Below are 26,399 nucleotides of genomic sequence, written 5' to 3' on the forward strand. Positions count from 1 at the left end.
TCAAGAGTACTGGCTCTCTTCCAAAGGACCTAGGTCTAATTCCAGCACCCACATGTGGCTTACAATCTGTAACTTCAGTTCTAGGGGATCCAGAACCCTCTTCTGATCTCCGCAGACACTAAGCATACACAACAGTATATAGGAGTAAATGCAGACAAAACATCCATATGCAGAAGTGTAGAATCTCTTATGAATATCGCCTGTCAATAAAAATCCAATGTCCAATGAGATGAGGCAGGAAATAGAAGGTCGGATTTTGGCAGGAAGAAAGAGGATTCTGGGAAATAGAATGTGATAAAAGAGAGATGTGAAGAGAGCTGCAAGAGAGTAGATGAACCTAGGGAGATGTTGAGAGAGAGAGAAGCAAGCCAGGACTGAAGAGAGGTAACTAACCACATGGTAGGTAACTAACCACATGGTAGGTAACTAACCACATGGTAGGTAACTAACCACATGGTAGGTAACTAACCACATGGCAGAAAAGAAAAGTTTGACTGGGTTAAATAAGTTACGAGCTAGTAAGAGAATGAAATAAAGCTAATGGCATAAACATTTAATAATAAATTAGTCTCAGAGTCAACATTCTGGGAGCTGGAAAAGGAAAACTTGGAATTTAAGCTATTTTTACATATAAACTTAAATTTAAAAAATGCTTTAAAAAAGAAGCTATATACTATAACCTAGTAACTTAACCAATTACTTTTGTAATATCAGGTTTCCTACCAATAAGCTCCTTGTATTCTTATATTTCGTGGGTTGGTCTCAAACTACCTACTTCTCCCACTGCTCTATCATTTAACTCTCTTCCAGCTCCATGAGGCACAGATGCAAGAGCCTTGTCACTACTACTCCCCTTATGTTTCCCACAGTGCCTTCCTTGGGGAGGGATGCCTAGGGATGGTACTACCCACAGTGGGCTGGGCCCTCCTACAGCAGTTAGCAGTTAAGAGAGTACTCCACAAGACACATGTCCACAGGCCAATCTGAGGGGTTCCTCTTATTTATGAGCTTTTTAATCAACCCCATAATCAAAGAAGAAATGTACATATTTAGTTAGTCTTTTATTTTAAAAATTAGTTTTCATTTTTAGTTTGGTATCAAAGAGAGTTGAACTTAGTAGGACGACACTAATTGTTTTAGTAAGATATAAATAAGTGAGGCCCAGGACAGTGTATGTTCTCGCTCATTAAAGATGCTTTAATTTGATAGAAGGGAATATGGAAAATATGGTCACCAGGGACTGGGAAAGCTGGAGCAGGGAGTTGGGGAGAAGAATTGGAGACAAGTTAGATAAAGATCCCAAAATACAGCTGAGTAGAAGAGTAGGAAGGATCTCCACAAGTAGAAATGACAGATTTTGAGGCAATGAAAATGTTATTTTGATTTTATCATTATACATACTACATATATACCAAATTATTTTATGTTCTTACAAATATTTACAATTATGTCAGTTTGAAAATATACAAAAAGTCAGGTATGGAGGCACATTTGGAGGGGTGAGCCAGGAATGCTTCAAGTTCAAAGCTAGTGTGGACTAAAGAAACAAATGCACAGATGTATTTGTGCATTTATATGTATGCATACATATAAAGCAAAATTTTAAAAAGTTACATATGAATGTAATTTCATACTGGCATACAAAGACCAGAGATTGAGTTTGTAAGTTCGCTAATTTTATTAAAATATTTGGGACTCTTTCTTATAAATGTACAGATGATAGCAAAAACTTTTAAAACTTATTTCAGCTCTAAGCATTACTGTAACTGATAACATACTGTTAAACTTAACAAAACTTAGGTTTGAAGTTTGTGGTATGTCAGGTTGAGACCACATAACCCTTACCTGTCATCTCCTTAGCCTGCTCCACAATGAGGTGATTGAGGGTCTCCTTTTCCTGCTTCAGCAAAGTGTTTTCTTCCTTCAAGTTTGACACCAGCTATGAAATGAAACACCAAGCTGAGATGGCTGCAGCAGACTGAGATGTCCCATACCCCATACCACAGTCACTGACTCTGTGCCTCATGACCTCACCTACTTATGTCTTGTCACCTGTCACATTTGTCTCAAATTTACTCTATCCAGAGACACTTCATGAAAACCACCTCCAATAGAGGCCTTTTCTCTAGGCTGTTGCAAGATTCTGCATTTGCCTCTTATGTCCTTATGAATGCCTTATTTTTTGTCTTCTCTAGTAGACTAAACATTTCTTGGAGGATAAGGACAGGGCTGGTGCTTGTTTGACTTGGTACAGAACAATTAGCATCTGGGTAGTATCTAGTAAACATCTGCTCTCAGAGTTATGTTCTATTTTTATTTCTATTGTTCTGACAGAACACTATAACCAAAGGCAACTTGTGGAGAAAAGGGCTTATTTCATCTTACATGTCCAGGTCATTATTAGCCAAGGCAGGATTTTGAAGAAGTCATGGAGTTAAGCTTACTCTTACGCTCACGGTCAGCTATCTTTCTTAGGTAAGATAGCAGCTCAGGCCCACATGCCTAGGGATGTTACTAATCACAATGGCCTGGGCCCTTCTGATGTCAACTAGCAATTGAGAAAACATTTCACTGACATGCTCAAGGAAACTATGATAAAAGCGAATCTTTGAGAGACTCCCTTTTCCAGTATGACAAGTTGACAACTAAGATTAGCCATCAAACACCTTTTCACTATACCACCAGAACACTCCAATTAAAGAGATTAGGGATATGAGTCTTTCAAAAATAATGTTAATATGTATGTGTGAGTGCATGTCTCATGTGTGGGTATATCCATAGACAGAAAAGAGCACTGAACCCCCTAGAACTGGAATTACAGATGTGTAGTCTGGAATTAAATTCTTGTCCTCTGAAAGGGCAAGAGACATAATTAACAGCTGAGGCATCTCTCCAAGCCCATACATTCTTTGAAAAATATAATCATTTTTATTTATTTTGAGAATTTCACCTATGTATACAATGAATTTTTACGAAATCCACCCTGTGCTACTCTTCTTGGATCCGATCCCCAACAACCCTCTTTCAACTCCATGTTCTTTCTTTTTTATAAATATGGGTGTGGGGCCAAGTCACACTGCACTGTGGCCAACCTATCAGGGTCCTATCAGGGTGAGGACCCAGAAGTAAACTAATTCTCCCTCTCCCAACAGGCATCAACTGCCAATAGCTCCTGAGCTATGGGTAGTCTTGTGAGCTCCTCCCACACCTATGTTGGGATGGCCAATCTTGTGTAGGTAGCTGCTGCCTTTTCCTGAGTTCAGTAGTAATGTGATGTCCTGAAGACACTGTTTCTAGGTAGGTAGTTCTCCCTGCCTACAATTCTTCCACTGAGGGCTTTCTGATACTTCCATTTTTATATTTAAGAGATATTTTTCCATGTGATACCTTCTAAGAATTTCATAAGAATGGGTCCTTTTTTAAACGTGATGTTTAAATAAGTACTGACTTTAGAACAATACTGATATATATATTTTCATATAACTGTATGGTTAAGAAATGAAGGAAACTGGGGTGAGGCATTGTGGTACAATGCCTTTAATCTTAGCACCTGAGAGGCAGAGGCAGTCAGGTCTCTATGAGTTTGATACTGGCTAGGTCTATACAATAAATAAAGGGTATCTAGGACTACATAGTAAGACCTTGTCTCAAAAGAAGTTAGAAGGTATATGATTGATGTGTGTGTGTGTGTGTGTGTGTGTATGTATGCATGCATGTATTAGGTATATGGAAGAAGTATGTCACTGTGAGGCAATCTTTGAGGGCTTCTAGTGCTCAAGCCCTGCCCAGTACAGGGGAGAGACCCTCCCGCTGGCTGTCTTCTGGAAGCCAGTCTTTTCCTGGCTGCCTCTGGATCAAGATGTAGAACTCCTGGCTCTTCCAGTACCATGTCCGCTTGGATGTGGCCATGCTTGCTTCCACACAACAATGAACTAAACCTTTGAAACTGGAAGTCAGCCCCAATTAAATGTTTTCTTTCATAAGAGCTACCTTGGTCATGGTGTCTGTTCACAGCAATAAAATCCTTACTAAGACACAGACTAAGACAGTACATAGATATTAATTTCACTGTTGAAACATTGCTTTGTTTTTGTTCTTACTAGAATCAAATGTTCTACCCGAGGACTACAGGCTACTTGTTGATCATGGGGCAGAGGTATTTGGGAAACATTGGTGCAAACAGTAAGCCCAATAAAATTTGCAATATGTCTTTGATTAAAATGAATATGGACTCACATGGATTAGAGCAGGATGATGGCATTTACTTTGTTGCAAGGGGCAATGGGGTTAAAAATATTGTTTCCTACCTGCTCAGTTTCTTGTTTGTATTTATCTGCTCGTTCTTCAATGGATTTTTTCTCTGATCGAGTTTGTTCCAGGTCTTTTCGGAGTTTTGCAATTTCTTCCTGCAGACTAAGGACCCGCCCAGTGGCAACCTTAGCTTCCTCTTCACTTAGCTGGAGTCGTTCTACATCATTCCGTAGTTTTTCAGTCTCAGAGTTGTATACTCCCTCCAGATTGGTCAGTTTCTCCATGAGGCATTTGTAGTCTTTATTCTTTAAATACAAACAGTTAATAATAATAACTAAATATTAATAATATGAATGACCAAATGTATGCAGTGAGGAAACCATTAGATGCTGATTAATTAGACTCTTCTAGTTTTTTCCTTCTGTTTTGTTTTGGAGAGTGGGTGTTAGTATTTAGTCCAGCTGTTCTGGAATTTATCATGCAACCCAAAAGCCTCTAACTCAAGATCCTCAGATTAAAGGTGTGCACCAACAAGTCCACTATGAATTCTTTTTTCAAGACAAGGTAAGGTCTCACTATGTAACCCTGGCTGGCCTGGAACTCACTAAGTAGGACAGACTGGCCTCAAACTCATAAAGACCCACCTGCCTCTGCTTACGGTGCTTGGATTAGGTTATGCCATGACATTCCAGCTATAAATTTTTATGACATCATCATAGCATCGAGATGGCCAAATTTGCTGTACTAAAATGATAATATAACCTTGCATTAAAACCAACAGTGACCTGGGTATGGTGGTACACTCCTTTAATACTAACACTTGGTAGGCAGAGGCAGCTGGATCATTGTGAGTTCTAAGCCAGCCTGGTCTAAATTGTAAGACCCTGTCTTGAAAAACAAACAAAATAAACAAACAAGCGAGAACAAAATAACCACATTGAACATCAGAACCAGGACAGAATGGCAGCACATTTCCTTAGTGTAAGTAGGTAAGGATATGGGCATTAGTTCCTATCCTGCTGGGCACTTACTTTCCATAGTGTAACCAATGGCTTCTTTGTTATACAAATAAAGAACAGTACAGAGCAGTTCATTCTGTTTTGTATAATATACAACAAAGATTTGATTTTCTCATAATCACAGAGTTTTGCAGTAAATTCTTAAGTTCCTAACTATTTTGTGAAGATTTATTTATTTATGTATTTATGTATGTGGGTGTTCAGCTGTATGTACACCTGCACACTAGAAGAGGGCATCAGATCCCACTGGAGCACAGTTTTAGATGATTGTGACCGACCGACCAAGAGGGATCTGAAAGCTGATATCAGAGGACTCTGGAATGTTCTTAATCACTCCAGTCCCGGTATTTCCTAATTTTTAATCCAAAGTAAAAGGGACGGGCCAGAGAGACGGGCCATTGAGGGCACTGGCTGCTCTTACAGAAAATTTGCTTCAATTCCCAGCACCTACTTGATGGCTCACAGCCAACTGTAACTCCATTTTCAGGGAATCTGATGTGTTTTTGGCTCCCACAGGTGCCAGGCACACACATGGTACACAGACATACACTCAGGCAAACTACCAATACAAATAAAATGAAAATAAATAAATAATAGTTAATTAAAAGGTAAGGGAATGGATACATGCTTTTTGAAATTAGAGTAATATTAAAACCATGTACTAAGCCTGGGTGTGATAGCATACACCTGTAATTTCAGCTACTTGATGGCAGATAGGAGTACTGCAGCTTCAAGGCCAGCCTGTGCAGTTCAATAAGAGCCTTGACCATAGTCTCACACTGTAACCCAGGGTGACCTTGAATTTGCGGGAGTTCTCCACTCTCAGCCTCATCTATATCTAGAATACAGGCTTAAGCCACTACATTTATCTTAAGGCCTGAGATATTAGCTCAGTGATAGTATCTACCTACCACAGATCAGAACCTGAGGCTTATACAAAAATAAGCCCATGTACTAGGTAGAAGATGAATAAGAATGATAAAGCAGACTAAAAGTAGACTTGTTCCTCACAAATCTCAAATTTCTCATTGCATTCATAGACTCCACAAATCCTATTTCATTGTGGTCTTCTCCCCTTGCTCTCCTTATCTCTCAGGTATACATTCTTAGTTACCTTTATAGCTTTGCATGTACCAAAATACTATTTAATAACTATTGCTAAGCAAGAGAATTTCCTCTCTGCAAACAGACTGTGGGCTTCTCAGACACATGGACACCGTCCTGCTTCTCTTGTCACTGCAGTGCCAAACAACTGTTGGAGAGTGTGGACATGCAGATAAGCGGTGGAGGTCTGCGAGGTATAAATTACCATGTGACTTGCGATCAGACAGGTGTGGAGTGGGCTGTATTTAAAAAAAGATCCTATCTGTTCCTAAGACTCAGGCACAGAACTAAGAACAATCCTAGTGGGTTTCTTCAGATGTGCTCTAGCGACAGGGCTCCCTTAAAAGCACACCTGCTCATCCACTTTGCGCTGCAGCTGCATAATCTTGTTTTCCAGGCCAATATGGAGCTTCTTATAGCGTTCCACCGAGCGAGCCTCAATTTTGAGTTTCTTCAGCTCACGCTTGGCCATCATCCGTCGGAAGCAGCACTGAAGGTAGATGATGGCTTTCATGGTCCTCTTATAATGTGTACGAGCCAACCAGCCACGGACACGTTTCTGAATGATGACTGCTTTATGCTCACGGAGTATCTGCAGAAAAAGGAAGATAACCTGAGACTCTAGACAAGACTCAAAGTTCAAGTCTATCTGCCTATTTGTGTCAAACTGAGAATCCATATCTAGAGAGGAAGAAAAAATTAGATCAACAGTGCGCTTCTGTGGATTACACATCACAGAAACATCATTCATGTATACATACCAATGCCAATATATTCCTTTTCAAATTCCAAATAAACTTTCAATGTCCACCTTTCTACTTACATTACACACACACACACACACACACACACACCCCTACAAACAAAATAAAATTGGAAGCAGTCTAAAGGAAAAAATACCAGATTGCAAAAAGGAAAAATTTCTATGAGGAACACACACACACACTCACACACACACACATACACAAATGCATCAGTTTCCTTATTCATATATGATTTCTGCTGGTAGGAGGTCTTATAAAACTAAGAACTAGGTACTTTATTAACTATGTGTTATTAAAATGAGAGATTGTCCCACTACACTGAGTTGCTGAGTGTTGGACTGGTACATGAGGTCATGAGGACAGCCAGTACCTGGCTGAGAGGCTGACCTCTGATATGGAGAAAGGTTATTAGTGACTTATTGACCCCTCTTGAACATGGGTGACATTTTTTTGTTTGTTTGTTTGAGATAGGGTCTCTCTAGGTAGCCCTGGTTGGCCTGGAACTCATTATGTAGACCAGGCTGGCCTCGAACCCACAGAAATCTAACTGCCTCTGTCCATTGAGTGCTGGGATTAAAGGCAAGTGCCACCTCCTGAGCCTAAAGTTGATGTACTTGTCTGCCACATTTGAGGTGTATCATGCTAGTAGGATTTCCTATTACTGCTGTTTCTAATGCAGCAGGAATCTGTTATGGATGACAAGGTAGAGGAATAGAGAGCTTAAAAGAGAAAGCTAAAATCAAGAAAATGTAAAATAAAGTCATGATAGTCTTCAATTTACACACACACACACACACACGTACAAAGATATATAAATTTAGAAGAAATGGTTGCTTTATGAGATAAATTTTTTGTCACTAAAGAAGAAGAGCTTAGAAGAATTTATCACGGTGAAGAGGAAATAGCTATATTTGTATAGTTAAAATTATATTGACTAGAATGTGGTATGCTTTTGATTCAGTGTATGTGTATATATGTGTGAGCGCACGTGTGTATGCAAGTTGTGCATACATATGTAGAGACAAGAGCAGGACTACAGTTGTCTTCCTTATTACCTTGAGTCAGACTCTCTCACTGAACCTGAGGTTCATTGTCATGGCCAGGCTAGTCAGCCAGCAAACTCCCAAGATCATCTTGTCACCACCTCTCATTTCTGGGGTTATGGAAATAAGTGTGACGGCATGAACAATTTTTAGGAAAGTGTTTGAGAGTTTGTTCCCCGGAACCCACACAATGGAAAGAATCAAGTCCTGCAAGTTGTCCTCTGACACCCATACTTACACAATGGCATAGCATACATGTATGTGCCCCTTCTACACACACACATACACACACACATATACATATGCATGCCCGCATGCCTGCACACACATACACATGCATGTTTTTAAAAAGATTCATCGATGATCTGTAATCTACAGAGTAATATTAATTATTCTAAGATACAAAGGATACTTTTAATACAGACAGCTTAGTAGACAACTGTATGGTTATTATACATGCAGTCTTAAATTCAATCCCAGTGCCACATGAAAAAAAGATTTGTTGGGCTTGGAAGGTGGCTTAGTGGATAAGAATTTCTTGCTATACAAACAGAAGGACTTAAATGTGAATCCTCAGAACCTACATAAAAACCCAAGCATAGACACTTATTTCCATAACCCCAGAAATGAGAGGTGGTGACAAGTTGATCTTGGGAGTTTGCTGGCTGACTAGCCTGGCCATGACAATGAACCTCAGGTTCAGTGAGAAAGTCTGATTCAAGGTAATAAGGAAGACAACTGGAGTCCTGTTCTGGTCTCTACATATGTATGCACAACTTGCATACACACATGCGCTCACACATACATACACACACTGAATCAAAGGCATACCACATTCTAGTCAGTATAATTTTGACTATACAAATATTATAGCTATTTCGTCTTCACCATGATAAATTCTTCTACGCTCTTCTTCTTAGGTTGATCTTCTGTCATATATTTAACCTATCTGTGTAGCTTACCTCTCTGTATCTGTCTGAATAATAAACCCCAATGGCATAATGCTCTAATTCCTAGAACTTGTAGTTGTGATTTTATTTGGAAAAAGGGACTTAAATGACTAGGTTAAAAAATCTTGAGATAGGCCAGGTGGTGGGGGCACACGCCTGTAATCCCAGTACTAGGGAGGCAGAGGCAGGTGAATTTCTGAGTTCGAGGCCAGCCTGGTCTATAGAGTGAGTTCCAGGACAGCCAGGGCTACACAGAGAAACCCTGTCTCGAAAAAAAAAAATCTTGAGATAGGGATATTATCCTAGATTATGAAGGTGGGATCTAAATACCATCATAATTTTTAAAAAAATCTTTAAAAAACAATTATTTTGTGGGGAACATATATGTAAGCTGATTGTCTCCTTTCATGATGTAGGTTCTAGGGATCTAACCAGCCCCATGGTTATTTTTGTAAGAGACAGATGATATAAAATAGAGCAGAGATAGGAGCAATGTGGCCACAGTACAGGACTATAGGCCACGGGGAGGAACGATGAATACTTTCTGTCTTGTGGTACCGCTGATATCCTGATTACAGCCCAGTGGTTCTGGACTTTTGGCTTCCAGACGACTGAGAAAAATAGGTACTGTTGCTTTTAGCAACCAAGTTTGTGATTTTCATTTCACATTCACTTATTCAATTTTACAAGTTGTACAGACAAATGGAAATGGGAAGTATATTTTCTTTTGTATTGTCTTGATAACAAATATATCTAATTACTTAATACTAGCATTCAATTCAACTGTTGGTTGTTTCGACATGGCTTCTTTGCCCACAGCAGTCTGGATGGTACTTTGTACAGATGGTGACTATGATTAATATTACTCAAATGCATGAACAACCTTGAAAACAGTGTCTTACCTTGCGATACCTATTTCTTGCCAAGTAGCCTCTCAAGTAAGACTGAAGAACAATCGTGGCAGCTCGTCTAATCTTGTACCTCCTGCGGACCACATACATGCGCCAGTACTTTTGAATGGTGGTTGCTGCCTTGGTTCTACGCAGAAACTTAGCATAGCTGTCCAAAGACAAGAGTGGTGCACTGTCAGTCATGGCGACTGTGAACCATCAATGTCAGTGTCTTAGGCATCCTGAGCAGAATCTCACTGTTTATATTCTAATATTCACCACGAGGAAGCTTTTGTACTCACTTACATGTATTCAGCAATGTGTAGCTTCTGAAGTATTTTTTCATTGGAGTTTCCCTAATTTTAAAAAGCAGTATGTTCCATATTGCCACATTTTACAAAAAAGAAAAGGAAGTTCATTAAGTTTTACTCTTTCTAGGACAGGATTGTTGTTCCATGCTATGCTCCCTTCAACAGCAAACTGATGCACACTGTAATTCCAAACTTACCTTACTAGTTATCTCAGATCACTGTTCAAGCATCTTTTCCTGAATCTGAGTTGTTCTTGGTGTTGTTCTTCACCATTAATTCACTTCTACTTGTACTTCTAAATTAAGATTGTCTGTATATTTATTTCAGCATTTCATTCTGAAATATAATTCTTTGCTAGAACTTTTCTCAGTTAATTGCTCCTCAGTAGAGTCAAGATTACCTGTCTTATATTTGTGATTATTTTAACTTACAATTTCTTCAAGTTCTATGTTACAGTAAAAGATGTACAAATTTTATGGACCTAAGTCAGTAGCAATTCAAATCTTTTTATTGTAACTCTACGTAAGATTTTATTCCTTTAAATTGTCTTGTGAGTTACTTTGCTAAGCTTTGAAACTAATAATGAGTGGGCGGCAATCTCTCATTCAGACCTGCCCTAGAATGGACCTGAACTGGATGAGGCCCACGAGGCTGTAAGGAGACCTACCATCGAGCCTGATAGCCCCGCACGTGTCGCTGCACTGTGACGGCCGCCCTCCGCATGCACAGGTATCTCTTCCTTAGCAGCCACCCACGAATGGTCTTCTGGATCCTGATGCAGGCAGCCCTCAGTTTGTCAGCCCTCAATTTTTCTAGATAGGCCACTTGACCAGCACGGAAAAAGATCTTTGTCTTACCAAACTGGTATTTATCCTTGTCCTATTGTAGGGGAAAATATAAGGAGAAATAATGACCTTATAAAAGAAATTAAAGATAGAAAAAATATAGAAGTAGAATCAGTAAAAAGATGAATCTATCATCTAAAACCTGAGCTACATTTCAATGAACTATTAGAGCCAGATTGTTGATCCTTTATAAATTGTGTAAATAGAAAGGATTTTAGAGAAAATGGTAGCCTAAGAGTTATTTTCCAGAATTATTCTACCTGGAATTATTATCTGAGGCCCAAAACTGGTTGTGGATTCTACGCAGCTACTATTTGCTTGTTTGGATTTTAAACATCTCAAGGGAATGGAGATGTTGACACTCCCTTTGACTGACCCGCTGTAAGATTACATCAGGCTGTGCAATCCATGAGCAGCTGAAGGAACAAAAACACCAGTGTGAAGAATAAGGCAGGAAGAAAAATACACAAAATGAAAAGTCAAAAATAAAACCAAATCAGACCAATAACCAATCCTTCCAAATCCCTGTGTTCATATTAAGGACATGCTTCTACATAGTTATCAGTTTACCTCAACAGTATCTAAAAATAGATACAACCTCATAAACATGTTTAAAACCTTCTACAACTTATAGAAGATTCACAGGAGTTTAGGAAACTGTAGAAGATTTCTTTCACAAAAACACAATTATGTATACTGCACTGACTTTTGTAAGCAGGCTGTAGAGTAGATGGAGATATGCATGAGACTGGGGTGATTTACCTCAGGTGCAAGTATGCAAATCATTGCTCATGTTCATATCAAAAGAGTGGAATTTACATATGTTAATCACTACTGTGTCTGAAATTCTAAGCAAAAAATAGAGAAACGTTTTTTCAATAAGCACATATCCCTTTAAACACGAAGCTAAAAAAATTAGAAACTATAGCATATATTTGAAAAATCTAAATTGATTTAATAGCATTTACACAGGAACCCTAGCTAGGTCCTCTTCCACTGCACATCTACCTCAGCTGCTACCTCTGGCCCCCCTGGGCCCAGGCCTCGAGTGGTCTGGGTGAGGAGCAGCTGCATGGCTGCCCCAGCTGTGCTTCATATTCCCATCTGACCCCAAGTTAGAAAGGAGTGGGGCTAAACTGAAAAACCAAAACCAAGACCAAAACCTAAAACAAAAACCACACTAAATCTTAAAAATCATTACTAAAATGGGATCCTTAGTTCTCTCAAAGGGGAAAAAACATTATCAAAGAAGAATTACATTTAATTAATAGCTAGTAATAATGAGTAAGTACTTCATAGTGAGGTACAAGAAAAATAATTTTTAAGCAATCACTTCATAAATCTCAAATTTATCAAAACTTAGATTAGAAATTTTTTACATGTATTGTGTAGGCCAAGGGAACTGTTAGAAATGCAAATGAGAATGGGATTTAGCTCAGTGGTACAATATTTGTCTAGCGTATGCAAAGGCCTGGGTTCTATCTACAGAATAGGAAAAAAAAAGCATAGGGAAGCAGGTTGTCAAATTATTGGGCCCATCCCAGACCAACAAAGTTTACTTTGTTGTGACTAGTATCTACGGAGTCCAAAGAAGATGCTGGACCCCTCAGAACTTGAAGGATGGTTATGGTAAGCCATGTGTGATATGTCATGTGGGTACTGGGAACCACACCTAGGTCCTCTACAAGCGTTTTTAACTGCAGCTCTCTCTAGCTCTGAAGATTTCTTTTATTATGTGTATATGTCTATATGAGTATATGTATGGTGCCCACATAAATCAGAAGAAGGCATTAGATCTCCTGGAGTTGGAGTTGCAGCTGCAAGCCACCCAGTCTGGGTACTGGGAATCGAACTCAAGTCCTCTGCAAGCAAGAAAGAATCCTAAAACATTTCTTCAGCCACATTAGCAAATTCTGTATTTTCTACTTTTTTATAGCTTAGTTCCATTTTATCCCATTTTAACCAGACTTACCCATTCTTCAGTGCCTGACTCAGATCACACACCTCATGAAATTATTCTTCCTCTTCATAATGGATATGGTTTTGACTTCCTTTGATTTCTCTCCTGCTTCCTCTGCATTTTATTTGGTCATGTTTATTATTTTAAGATTTTCAGTTATTTGTATGCATATGCATATCCTTTCTGCAAGGATATTGATGTAGAAAGTGTGAGTGGCCGAGAAGGCCAGACATGTTGGCTCTCTTGGGAGCCAGACTTACAGGTGGTCGTGGGCCAGCCACTACATGTGGGTCCTGGAAAGTGAATCGTCCTCTTGAGCCAAGAATAAGCTCTTCTACTGAGCCATTTCTCCAGTTCTTACCCAATATGGATGTGACATAATCTAAGTGCTCATCTTTGAAATGTGTTGTCTTTAAAAATAAAAATGGACTTTCCCCCTTAATTTTGTCTGGTGTTTTCCATAACTAAGTACTGAAAACATTTTTGTTGACAATGATCAAACTATCTAAAGGACTGTACCTCAAGTTCAAGTGAAGCCTTTATAACAGCTGTATGGTGCTAGCTATCAGGATCCAGTTCCTTCTATCACACTAAACACAGTGAATGACCTTATGTCAGGTGTTTCCCTATTTAACTACCCTCAAATAATCTGGGTTATGCTGTTTAACACAGAAGTTTGCAGGGCCTTTCTGCTCAGAATGACAAGACTTTTCCAGAAACAGTTAAGTGAAAACCATTCTCACCAATATCAGTTTCTCTAACACATTCTTGCATGTTTGCTTTCTATCTCCCAGCACATCTTTTTGCTTCATTAGGACCCGGTACCGGCTGAAAAACTCTTGATAAGTCCACCTAGAAAAGAATCCCATATGAGCTTATTATTCAAGAACTGCTCGCAGAAGGCTCAGTTCCACTGGAAGCCTAGGCTCACCGTGAGGGAAACCCTGCTGCGCTGATCCGGATGGTCTCCAAGACACCACATGCTCTTAGCTGCTGCACTGCCCTCTTCTCATCAAATCTGCGTGAAGAAACAAAAACTGTTAGGTCACAAAAGACCTAGACCTTCTAGGGTTAAATTATCTTGTCAACAGCCAAGTAGATAAACTAGAAAACAAAGCATTCAAAAGCTGGAACGGTGATCAAAATGGAAAACTCCATGAAATAGCAGCAAAGGGGCTGTAGAGATGGCTCAGCGTATACCAACACTGAAAGTTCACTGAAAGGTCCTGAGTTCAAATCCCAGCACCCACATGGTGGCTCACAACCATCCGTAAAAAGATCTGATGCTGTCTTCTGGTGTCTGAAGACAGCTACAGTGTACTTAGATATAATAAACAAATAAATATTTAAAAAAAAAACAGCAGCAAAGAGATAGCAGTAAAAATAAAGAGCTGGGATAGTTCCTCCAGTTGTCACACTACAATCTCAACAGAAAGTTCACTGAACATACTTAAGATAAAGACAGGGTTCCCCTCACTGTGCCCATCTTGTAATAAGTGTGTAATTATGGCTTAGCCTGATGGAAAATGCTCAGATGTCATCAGCTGAGCACATGAACCTCCCTCCCCTGGGATGAAGATCAATGAACCTGAAAGGACAAATTAAACATACCCCATTCAATTATTTAAAAAAACCTAACAACTCTGTTCTTCTATAAGCTACTTACTGTGCACATATGAAGCACTGTGGTATTCAAAGCAATGAAAAATACTTATTTTGTATTGCATTTCACTTTTATTTCATCATAAAGATGGTTTGAATGAAAATGACCCCCATATGCTCATATATTTCAATGTTTGGTTCCCAGTTAATGGAAATGCTTAGGAAGGATTATGAGGTGTGCCCTTATTGGAGACAGTACGTCACTGGGGTTTCCTTGCTTCTTTCTGTATCATGCTTGTTCATCAGAATGTGAGCTCTCAGCACTGGTGCAACATCATGCCAGCTTGTCTCATGCCATGTTCCCCACAATGATGGTCCTGGACTCTAATACTCTGCAACTCTAAGCCCCAAATTAGTTTCTTTTATACGTTGCCTTGGTCATGGCATTTTTGTTATGTTAAACAGAAAATGAACTAAGACACTAAAAAAAAAAAGGCATGTTAATGTCAAAAGGACATCAAAGGAGCATCAGAAAATTCTTCTAGCCAGGTGACTACTTCTGTTGGTAGTAAGCTCTGAGTCTGATTAAGCTCTGAGCATCTATCCAAGCCCATTCCTATACTGTCTTCTCAGGTCTTTGATTGCTGGTAGGAGACAGGGCTTGCTAATACAAGTTCACAGTCAGGGTGGCAACTTCTTCCTGCTCCCACTTCCTCCAAGGGAAAGGATCTAGATGATGAGGAAGAATATGGCGGTCTTGCAGAACTAACCTGAAATCTAAGGCAGAATCTGCACAGAAGCACCAGCAAGACCATACTCACCCATACACTGTACAATAGAAGCTGCAACCTTGAGTATATATGGCTAGTTTATTTTTTGTCTACTTATTTATTTATATTTTATTAGGTATAAATTGATGTTTGCCTGTATGTATATCTATATAACGGTTGCATGACTTGGGCTCAGAGGCTAGAAGAAGGTATCATATGACCTGAAACTGAGTGACAGATGACTGTGAGCTATCATCAGGGTGCAGGGAAATAAACCCAGGAACCATAAAAGAGCAATCAGTGCTCTTAAGAGCTAAGCCATCTCTATAGCCTCATGCCTGTTCTTTCAAAAATATATTTAAAAATTCTTATTGGTCCATGGTATCTGTGGTTATTTATGTAGTAAAATATGATATTTCAATTCATATGCATAATGATCAAATCATATGTTTGGTATTTGCACCCACAAATCCCTCTAGAATCATGTTATCTTAAGGATGTACAGAAATAGTTGGCAAAACATATTTGTTAAAAATTGTTGTTATGGAACATAGGAAGGGTTTGAGAAAGGGCAACTGGAAGGGAGGAAAGGGATGTAATTGTAATTTAATTGAAGCATACTTTAACTGTTATAACAACCTAAATAATTAATCCATAGTGGATGATTTAAATAGATTGTGGACTATCTATACCATAAGATACTCTGCAGCCATTCAATCAATAATGTAGGTCTTTAAATACTAATCTAGGAACTGTCCACAATCAATGATGTTAAAAGCAGCAATGAAGTAGCAATTATAGCATGTGATCTGACCTTGTTACTGTTTGTCTCCCTTTCACACACACACACACACACACACACACACACACACACACACACACACAGAATAAATGCTATGGCAATTCACACTGCTTATCTCCTAGCATTAGCTCCTGAAAACTATCCCAACAACATATATGGATTACTTTTAAATGTAGAGAAATATTTATATTTTGAAATTATCCCCAGAGATTCATTTTCACCTCTGACTTGGTATATGAAATAGAATGAAATTTTGATAAACATTCTCTGGCTTCAACAGATAAAAAGTACCAGGTAAGCTTTGGCCAGAGAAGCCTTAGCCCAGCCAGCTCTGTTTTTAACTGATGTCCAAATTATCAAAAGGCTAGAAAGATCTCCAACAGAGCTGGAACCAGACAGAAAACCAGAACCAAAGATTCATATTTGCCTCAAATTTTCAAATCCTTAGAAAGCTAAATGCTAATTAGTTTTCATATTGTCAAAAGGAAACAAAAACTGGAAATTTTGAGAAGTAGCTTCCCTCTAGAAGATATGAAGATCTTCCCCCAAAGTATTTCTCCTTTGTTCACTTTGACTTACGTGAATGGAAACTTGAAATCATTAGGCTTAATACAGCGTACATAGTGAGGAGTAGTGGCATTAAGGGTTTCCATAAGCAGGTGAAGGGAGTTTCGAAACTGCATGAAAAGGGTTAAAAAAATTAGTTTTGTTAGAGATCAAGGACAATTTAAAATTCTTCTTTCACATACTGAAGATGAGCCAGGCGGTGGTACCTCACACCTGTAATCCCAGCACTCTGGGAGGCAGAGGCAGGCAGATATTTGAGTTCAAGGCCAGCCTGGTCTACAGAGTGAGTTCCAGGACAATCGGGGCTATACAGAGAAGCCCTGTCTTGAAAAATAAAAATAAATAAATAAATAAATAAAAAAGGAAAAGAAAAAGAAAAAGAAAAAAAGAGAAAAAAAGAAAAAGAAAAAAAGAAAGATAGAAAGAAAACATACTGAAGATGACATAAATAGAGATTCATAAACTAAGAATTTAAAGTCATCTTCATAGGGGAGTAATCACTCCCAACGAAACAAGAATTCTAGGGTTTTCAGTTATATTTGCCTAAACTCCACATGTTCATTCTGCCGAATATGCATGTACTCCTTTCTCTATAGCTTCTTGTTGTAAGTTCCATTATATGTGACTTATAATTTTGTTGCTAGGGCCATTTAATTATTAAGGTATGAACTCTTGCTACACAATACTAAAAAAGCAGCAGATTCCTTAATTATATAACCAATGAGCAGAGAACAGACTGAAGGAACCAACATTAGGGACATGGGGTCAGGACAGGAGGTTGTGGATCCACAGGCCCTGTTCCTATCATGCTCTATGCTGACTGTGTACCACTTCCCTCCAAGAGCCATACCTACGTTCATGAACTAAGCTTGTATGGAATGTTTCCCATTCCCCACAGAGAAAAATACATGCAAGGAAGGAGAGGGTATTTTCTTGTACTGAGGAAGCTGATGGATGCTCTATATAAATACAGAGATGAGAAAACCAAGAATAGAAGAAAGACAGTGATCTGAGATGCGATATGCATTAGAGGAACTGAGATACAGTGAAAATTATTTTGGGAAGGGCTGGTGTACAGTTTTGAATCTGAGATGGGTAAAGTCTAAGTGTTTCCACAGCTTCTGGTCTGTCTTCACAGGAAGATCCTTCCACAAGGCTGAAGAAGGAAGGCCTGAGGCTCTGTGGAAGCTGAGGAGGAGCAGTCTGGCAGTGGCAGCCCCTGTGCTTACCTGATGTCCCACTGTCTTCTTGTGCTCTTTGGCCGTCTGACCAGGGCGGCCCTTGGTGGGCTTTACAGGAACGCGAGTGAGCGGAGTGCGCCCTGAGGAGGTGGCAGAGGTGGGACTGATGGCCTTCTCATCATCTTGAAATAGCTCTGGTAGCATCTTAAACTGAGTCATAAACAGTAAAAGAAAGTTATACTCTAGACCCAGGAGCTGAGGCTCCCACCAGGGAAGAGATAGAGATAGGAGGATCATGAATTCCAGGCCAGACTTAGTAACAGAGTAACTTCAAGACCTCTCCAAAGAAGACACTCCCCCAAACCAAACAAAAACAACAATAACATTATACCCTAAACACCAACTGAAAGGTAAGCCTTTGTAGAAGATACATTATAGATGCTTCTAATAAGCAATTATTCCTGAACAGTGAAAAAAATATTTGTGGTGGAGCAAACTTAAAATGACTATATATATACTGACTTGAAAATCTAACTAATCAAAAAACAATGTCAATTAAACATATAACTGGCTTTGAACTATAGTTGTTTCATGAGAAAATATTAATTGAAAGACTGAATTTATCATCTCAGTTCTACCAGAGGTCTTATGCAGCAGAAACAAAGGACTAGTCTAGGTCCCCAGATATCTGCAGTAGTAGGCAACTCAGAAACACCTGAAAGTTTCACAGGAAGGCGTTAGAACAAGCTTTCACTAATGATGAATTAATAACTTTAATAAAATAATTTGAATTGTATAGAAAAGGAGAAAACTCTGTGATTATACTATGAGTATGCATATTTGATTTTAAGAAATTTAGAACTTTAGCATAATTACCATAATCATGTTTGTCAAGATAGGAACTAGCTCTGTAGATCAGGCTGATCTTAAACTCAGAGATCTGCCTGCCTCTCCCTTACAAGTGGTGCGATTAAAGGCATTTATCTTTTATAAGTGAATACAGTTGGATGAACATTCCTCAAACAAGAGACCTAAACTAGTCTACAGCAACATCTTGCTATGTGGATTCATCTTTCTAACACTGTTATATTCCATATTAATAAAATTAGTCTTTTGTACACACTTATAATTATTTACTAATCTCAGATTAGCAAATAATTTCCTATGAGGCCACTTTTACTGAAAAACAAAGTCATATGATTTCATATTCTATAAATGTATACGGTTTAGTATTCCAGAGAGCTCCTTTGTCAAATATGAGGTCATAGACTAAATCCTCAGTACCACAAAAAAGAAAAACTAAACAAACACACAAAAAACCCATCAGGGTAGTTAAGGAAGTTATTTATGATGAACACAACATAATTAGAGCTGCTTGTTAAATAAGCAAATCTATTTCTTGTTTTGGGGAATATTTAACGTAATGTTATCTAGCAAGGTTAGCTATACATAAGAACTGTTTTAACATTATCTTGTATGACAAAAATAGACCCACACTGCAGAGAAAAAAATTAGTTCGTAGTAGCCATATATGAAAACTCAGCATTGGAATCAGAATCTAGATGATTCTGTGATAGGCCATGTACTACAAAGTCCTAGCTATGATATCATTCCCAAATAAACTGCTGGTTCCACATAAGCAGTTGCCAAAACTTCATTTTTAATCTCTTTTCTGTGAAAAGTTTAGAAGAACTGGGTGACCATGCAATATTTACTAAAAAGTGCTACAATTTAACTTGACATCTACACTATCTACCAGAAAACAGATTAGTTTTCCAAGTTCAGAACACACACACATATTCACATGCACGCGTGCGCAATCCCCCCTCACATTTAAGGGTAGGATTACTTTTTTTAATTTTTATATTCGATATATTTTTTATTTACATTTCAAATGATTTCCCCTTTTCTGGCTCCCCACTCCCAGAAAGTCCCATAAGCCCTCTTCCCTCCCCCTATTCCCCCATCCAACCCTTCTCACGTCCCTGTTCTGGTATTCCCCTATACTGCTGCACTGAGTCTTTCCAGAACCAGGGGCCACTCCTCCGTTCCTCTTGGACATCAATTAATATGTGGATTATGTCTTGGGTACTCCACATTTCTAGGCTAATATCCACTTATCAGTGAGTATATACCATGATTGATCTTTTGAGACTGGGTTACTTTTAATAGAAATTCTAAACTAAAATTCCCTAAATTACCTTTTATTTTTTTAACACTGGATCTCTAGGCACTGTGTGACCACACTTATAACCCCGCACTTTGGAAGGCACAAAGGTCCTGCATTTTACAACGACCTGGGCTATACAGCAAAGCCCAGTTAAGCAGTTTGGTGTGGTGGCACATATGTCTGTAGTCTTAAGACGTAGGAGGTAAATGGAGGATGTTCAGAGTTCAAAGCCAACCTCAGTTGCACATCCTACATACTCTGAGGCCAGCCTAGACTAAATGACATCCTGTCTCAACAAGGAAACAATAATAAAACCAAACACTGCTGGGTGTGGGGAGTGTGACTCAACTGGCAAAATGCTTGTCTTGCTGAGTTTGAACTCCAGCAGTCATGAAAATTTTGGGCTAGTGGCACATGCTTATAACACTACTAGGGAGCAGAAAACATTAGGGTCCCTGGGTTTCACTGGTCAGCCAGGTTACTGGTTAGCTCCAAGACAATGAAAGACTACATCTCAAAGGAGGTATACTATATTCCTAAGGATGGCCTCAGATTGTCTTCTTTCCTCCACACAGTACTGATTCTTGAGCATGCACACACAGCATAAACTTTCAGTTGTTGTATTGGAATCTATAATGTATTCTTAAGACAGTGCTTCTTCACAGGCCATTTTTCTTAATTTTGTTCCAGACAACTCCTCTGGTAGCCTCTTAATTGGGACATCTGGCTACAGCATTTTTAATCTACATCCTCTCTTGAGCAATAACACCCAGTTTCATGGTTTTAACAAGCATCAAGTTCTGAAGCCTACAGCATTTCTATTACCTGCTCTGCCTTTCCCTTTGACCTACCTTCATTTCCCCACCTCCCATATGACATTTCTACCTGGCTATCTCTAATTGACATTTTAAGCAAAATATATCTAAAACAGACACAAATGATTTTACATTTTATTATCACAAAAAATCTGTTCATAACACACAGCACAAATTCAAATAAATTAGTCCTTCCATGAGAACAAACTGGTACTACATTACACCTGCTTCACACCAGGTTCAGAGAGAAGATAAAGTTCAGGTCTTTTGGTTGAATTGCTGCAAAGACTGTGAACAAGAAAAGCCTCTGAACTCATGTAAATCACAAACTATTCCCACTTCAACTGCAACACTGAAACACAGCCTCTTCCCAATACATTGCCAACTTCTAATGATTGGACCTACTAGCCAAACAGGAAATTAAATCAGAATAAAGACAAAGCTGATAATAGGTACATCTAGAAGAAAATCTATGCTTTGTTTAAGCTAAATTATTTTGACCAAGTATTAACAGATGTCATGCTTATCTTATAGATTATAAGATAAAACTTTTGAACCACACTTATGATACTCACTGTAAAAAAAGTTTGCTTTGCACATCAATCTTACAAGTTAAAAAACATTAATAATCAATTCTTGTTGAGGGTAAATGATTTGTCTATGGATATCTGACTCATCTCTGAGGGTTAAGACTAGGATTTGGTCTTTATGTGATCTTTATATTATTAACACGATTGATGATAAAAAGTTGTTATTTTAAAAACAAGGATCCTATTGTCCATATACTATTCTACAGATGCTAAGAGGATTCTCTTGGAATAAGACAGAAAAACAAGAGTGCCAATCAATAATCTTTGAGATCCACATGAATATTGTTACCTTTTAGCAAGTATTTACAGCATCAAGTAACTGGCTTCCTGGTTTGCTCCTGTAGGCTGACAGTGTGCCCCTCTTCCATCCTTTCCAGATAAAGGTCAACAGGTGGAGGTACAGACTAGCTTAATAAGCAATGTGACCATACTTCCTTACCATCTGGAATATTCGTTTTCCTAGTGAAAAGCAGTGATCTAGTATTGTTTGTATGAAAAAATAATTCAAACATTTTGGGTCACATCTAGAACTACACTCATGATGACCCAGAGTTAATCTTCCCTTGGATGGAGTACAATAAGGCCACATTTCTAGTGAGTACCTCAAAATGACACAGCAGAAAAACCTTCTCTGAGTCTCCCACAAAGAGTGCAGTCATTGCAGGAGAATGTAGAACCACTGTGGAGACAATGATTTCACAAGGAGCTGAGAGGCCACATGGCAGAGTGGTGAAGAGCAGGTTCTGCGCAGGACAGTCTGAGTTTAACCTGCCAGTCATCAGCCCCAACACCTCAGCTGACTTGTGTGTAAGATGAGACTAATGTGCTACCTCGCTGTAAGAATCACACTGTCAACATCTGAATGGTACTCTATTCAGGACCTGACATGTATTAAGTGCCATACATTTGACAAATTAAAATCGGTAAAGAAAACTGATTTTGCTAGAAAAATAGTAATTATTATTAAAAAATTAGTGCTGAAGTAATTAACAGTTTATGGACCATATCCTGATAAGAGTAAGTTTACCTTGCTTGACTTAAGAACTTTAATTTGTTCTTCAAAAACGGTGTCTTTATTCTTTTCAAGAAAACCTTCACACTGGTACTCCACCTGAAATCACATGAAAAAAAAAATAGCTCCTAACTGACAACACTTTGGAATAGATATAGTCATCAACAAAACCATATATATTTGCCCAGACTCTATGACTAGCTCTCAGCAAGTGGTACCATCAGTTATTTCTAAGAGATCAATGCTATTTCCAGGGAGAGGTGTGATAATTCACTATAGCAAACCTGGGGAAATAAACACAAAGTACTCAATTCCTACTATAAGAGCTACTTATACATTCATGCTTATTGCTGCATTAATCATAACAGCTAAGAAGTGGAACCAGTCTCTATGTCCATCCACAGACGAATGGATAAATAACATGTGGTATATACATACAATGGAGTTTTATTCAGCCACAATAAAAGTGAAATCATGACATTTTCAGGAAAACTGATACACATGGAAATCATTATGTTGAATGAAATAAGCCAAATCAAACAAACAAAAAAAACCCAAATGTCTTCCCTCCTATGTGGATGCTACATTTCAATTGTGTGTGCATGTGTATACATGCACACATATTAATGTAGGTCATGAAAGTAGAAAAGGGAGCATAACAGGAAAGAAGAGCTGACAGTGGGGGAAAAAGAAAAGGTAATAGCATATGTGTGACATGAATGTAATGTATGAGGGCAGAACTGGGGCTGCCAGATAGGAAACGGGGCCACAGAGGAGGGCAGGGGACTGTGGAAAGAAATGGAGGATAGGGATAAATGAGAACAGAGTATGTAAGAAAAAGGATAAAATGAAATCCAAGAATTCCAGCACATATGAGGTAGAGGCAGGAGGATTAGGAGTCCAAGGTTGGCCTCAGCTATACAGTAAGTTTAAGGCCAGCCTTAGGTTCATAGACCTTGTCCCTCACCAAAAAAAATCTATTATCTTATATGCTAGCTTAATAAAACAACTATTGAAAACAGTAGAATAAAAAAAGGAATATATAAACTCTAGTAAGTTGACAAATACCAATTTCTGAACAGTGGTAGTGATTGCTGATAACTGAGATCAAAATGCTCTATCAGTTCATGTGCATGCAGACTTGTAAGCTGATTTTCTCCCCCATGACCAAAGAGAGCTCCTTGCAAGCTGACCCAGTATATAGTCTAAGCTAGTGAACCATCTGCATAAGCAGAAGTGTTCCTCTGAGGCAGCTTTTTTCAACCTGTGGGTCATGACTCTTTTGGGGATGGAATGACCCTTTTAAGAAGTCGCCTAAGGCCGGGTGGTGATGGCTCACGCCTGTAATCCCAGCACTCTGGGAGGCAGAGGAAGGCGGATTTCTGAGTTCGAGCCTGGTCTACAGAGTGAGTTCCAGGACAGCCAGGGCTATACAGAGAAACCCTGTCTCGAAAAAACCAAATCCAAAAAAAAAAAAAAGAAGTCGCCTAAGACCACTGGAAAACACAGAGATTTACATTAGGATTCATAACAGTAGCAAAGTTACAGTTATAAAGGAAGAACAAAAATAATTATATGGTTGGGGTCACCACAACATGAAGAACTATATTAAAGGGTCACAGCACTAGGAAGGGTGAGAACCACTGTTCTAAGGAGGGAAAAGACCACATGAAGAGAGGCTGGGAATACGTGAAGAGCTGATGATGGACAGAGGAGAAGATGGGCAAATACTGAATAATCTGGTAAACTGGGACTACTTGAGAATTCGTTTTCTTCTAAAACCCCAAAACTGTCCCACTCAAGGGGTTCCTCATCTTATACTCCTTAGATCTCCTTAGTCACCCACAGGTTTCAAGCTAGGACTAGACAATCAGAAAATTCTATTCATAAAGAGGCCTTCAGAAATCTCACAACACAGCCTGTCCCATAACTTCCTTGCAATGTAAACTAGTCCCACAGTCCCTGACTTGCTACTGGAACTATAGAATTGTGAAGAATGTGTCACCATGCTTTCACAGGTGACAAAAGTCCAGTCTCTGTTATGAAACCTGTGAGCCCTTTACAAGTACACATACATTCAAGAGATGTAGTATGTGTATGCACCATTTTAGTACTACCAAAAAGTTTAATAAAGTCATGAATTAAATGAATTAATTCACACCATAAATTACATGAATATATCCATACTTAAACACACAAATACCCCCCTCAATTAGGCTAAAAATTATAAATAGATCTCATGTTAGTTCAAGCCAGAGATCAGGTTTGGGTGCTAAACAAGTTATGAAAACACTTTTTGGTTTTCAGTTTCTTGGATTTCAAAATTTCAGACAAAGACTTGCGACCCATATTTATTTAATATGTGATCCGACTCAAGTTACAGTAGGAGAAAACCAAGTACGAAAGACTGTTTTCTCTGAAAGGACTTTAAAGAAAGCAAGTGCTGCAAAAAACCGACCAGTACTTGACTAATGATTTTTATTATAATTCAATGTAAAGTATAGAAAAGGAAAAGTGACAAAAGGTTTCCTTACTTTGTCAGCAAAATGTTTGATGATGAAAGCTTTGTTTGACATGCGGGGCTTCTCAAAGAGGGCGCATTTGTTCAAATGGGTATTGTACAGTTTTTGGGCCCATGTGTCATCTGTGCCTTTAGGCATCTTGGGAGAAAAAAAGAAAGTGAAGTGACTGAGTGCTAAAGGTCTTCTGTGACATCAGCAACAAGACACCAGTTCCTACGTTCAACCTAAAAATTCATTCTTTATTCTCATCAACACCAGCTAACCTCCATTGAAGGTCGTGGCTGAGACCTTCCTTGGGGTGACCAGATACAACATGTGAATGACAATCTGCCTAAACCAGGAGTCATCAATATTTAATTTTTTTTAACACAATAAAGGCTTTACAAGGTAAAGGTGAAATACAACTATTAGGCATACTTTATTGTTTTAAATTGTTAAATGGAAGTAACATTTATACACAGTGAAATATTAATTTAATCCAGAAAGGTATGAACTGGTAGTCTCCTCTTGCCATTTCCAGAAACTTTACAACTTGTTTCCTGTTTTTAAGACATGTACTTGAGTGAGCTCATTCAATATACTCCTTACATTTCCCGGTCTTACTTATGATCATTAAGCTGCTACTAACTTTTTATTATTTCAAGTGTCATATTCTTATATATACACACTTTCAATATATTTGTAAGGATACTTATAGGTTAAACTTCCAGGTCAAAAGGCACATGTTTATGATTCTGCTTTCCTATAAAATATGTTATATAAATTCTTGTCCTTCATCAAATGTATACATGTAACATTAACTTAGTCTCAATAAATGAAAGGTATCAAATGTACATTAGCCTGCTTGATTGATATTGGTAAAAGCAGGATACCATTTTTGCTTTGCTTTCTTATTTTTAATCTCAAATAAGAATGACTACACTTTTTATCACATGCATTCTTTTCTAAAAACAAAAAGAATCCTCAATTTTTATTTATTATAATTATGTATACTTGAGGGCAAGTGCATGCCATACCCTTCTACTGTGGGATCTGGGGATTGAATTCAGGCTGTCAGATCTGTAATAGGAAGTGTTTTACCCGCTGAGCCATCTCAGTAGCCCCATATACATTCTTAACACTAAGTCTGGCTCCTTATAAGGGTTAACACAAGATAAGCTGTGATTTATTGTATATAAAGTAAAAGAAGATTAAGAAATAAAGATTTGCCTAAGGTCCTTCAGTAATAAAG

General features: G+C 38.5%; 1 protein-coding gene across 1 annotated transcript in view; it reads right to left on the reverse strand.

Annotated features, from left to right (window-relative positions):
* Myo5a (myosin VA) overlaps window positions 1-26,399 on the reverse strand; it is a 159,709-nt gene that overhangs the window by 44,758 nt on the left and 88,552 nt on the right. Inside the window, exons 13-23 of the mRNA XM_052187803.1 lie at window positions 25,181-25,306; window positions 22,662-22,745; window positions 18,108-18,269; window positions 16,891-16,988; window positions 14,069-14,155; window positions 13,881-13,989; window positions 11,000-11,211; window positions 10,034-10,190; window positions 6,727-6,966; window positions 4,308-4,556; window positions 1,846-1,939 (exon numbers count right to left, since the gene is read on the reverse strand). Coding sequence (XP_052043763.1) covers window positions 1,846-1,939; window positions 4,308-4,556; window positions 6,727-6,966; window positions 10,034-10,190; window positions 11,000-11,211; window positions 13,881-13,989; window positions 14,069-14,155; window positions 16,891-16,988; window positions 18,108-18,269; window positions 22,662-22,745; window positions 25,181-25,306 — 1,618 coding nt within the window. The remainder of the gene's footprint in view (window positions 1-1,845; window positions 1,940-4,307; window positions 4,557-6,726; window positions 6,967-10,033; window positions 10,191-10,999; window positions 11,212-13,880; window positions 13,990-14,068; window positions 14,156-16,890; window positions 16,989-18,107; window positions 18,270-22,661; window positions 22,746-25,180; window positions 25,307-26,399) is intronic.

The sequence above is a fragment of the Apodemus sylvaticus genome, chromosome 7 (genome assembly GCF_947179515.1).
Source record: "Apodemus sylvaticus chromosome 7, mApoSyl1.1, whole genome shotgun sequence".
Taxonomy (NCBI): Eukaryota; Metazoa; Chordata; class Mammalia; order Rodentia; family Muridae; genus Apodemus; species Apodemus sylvaticus.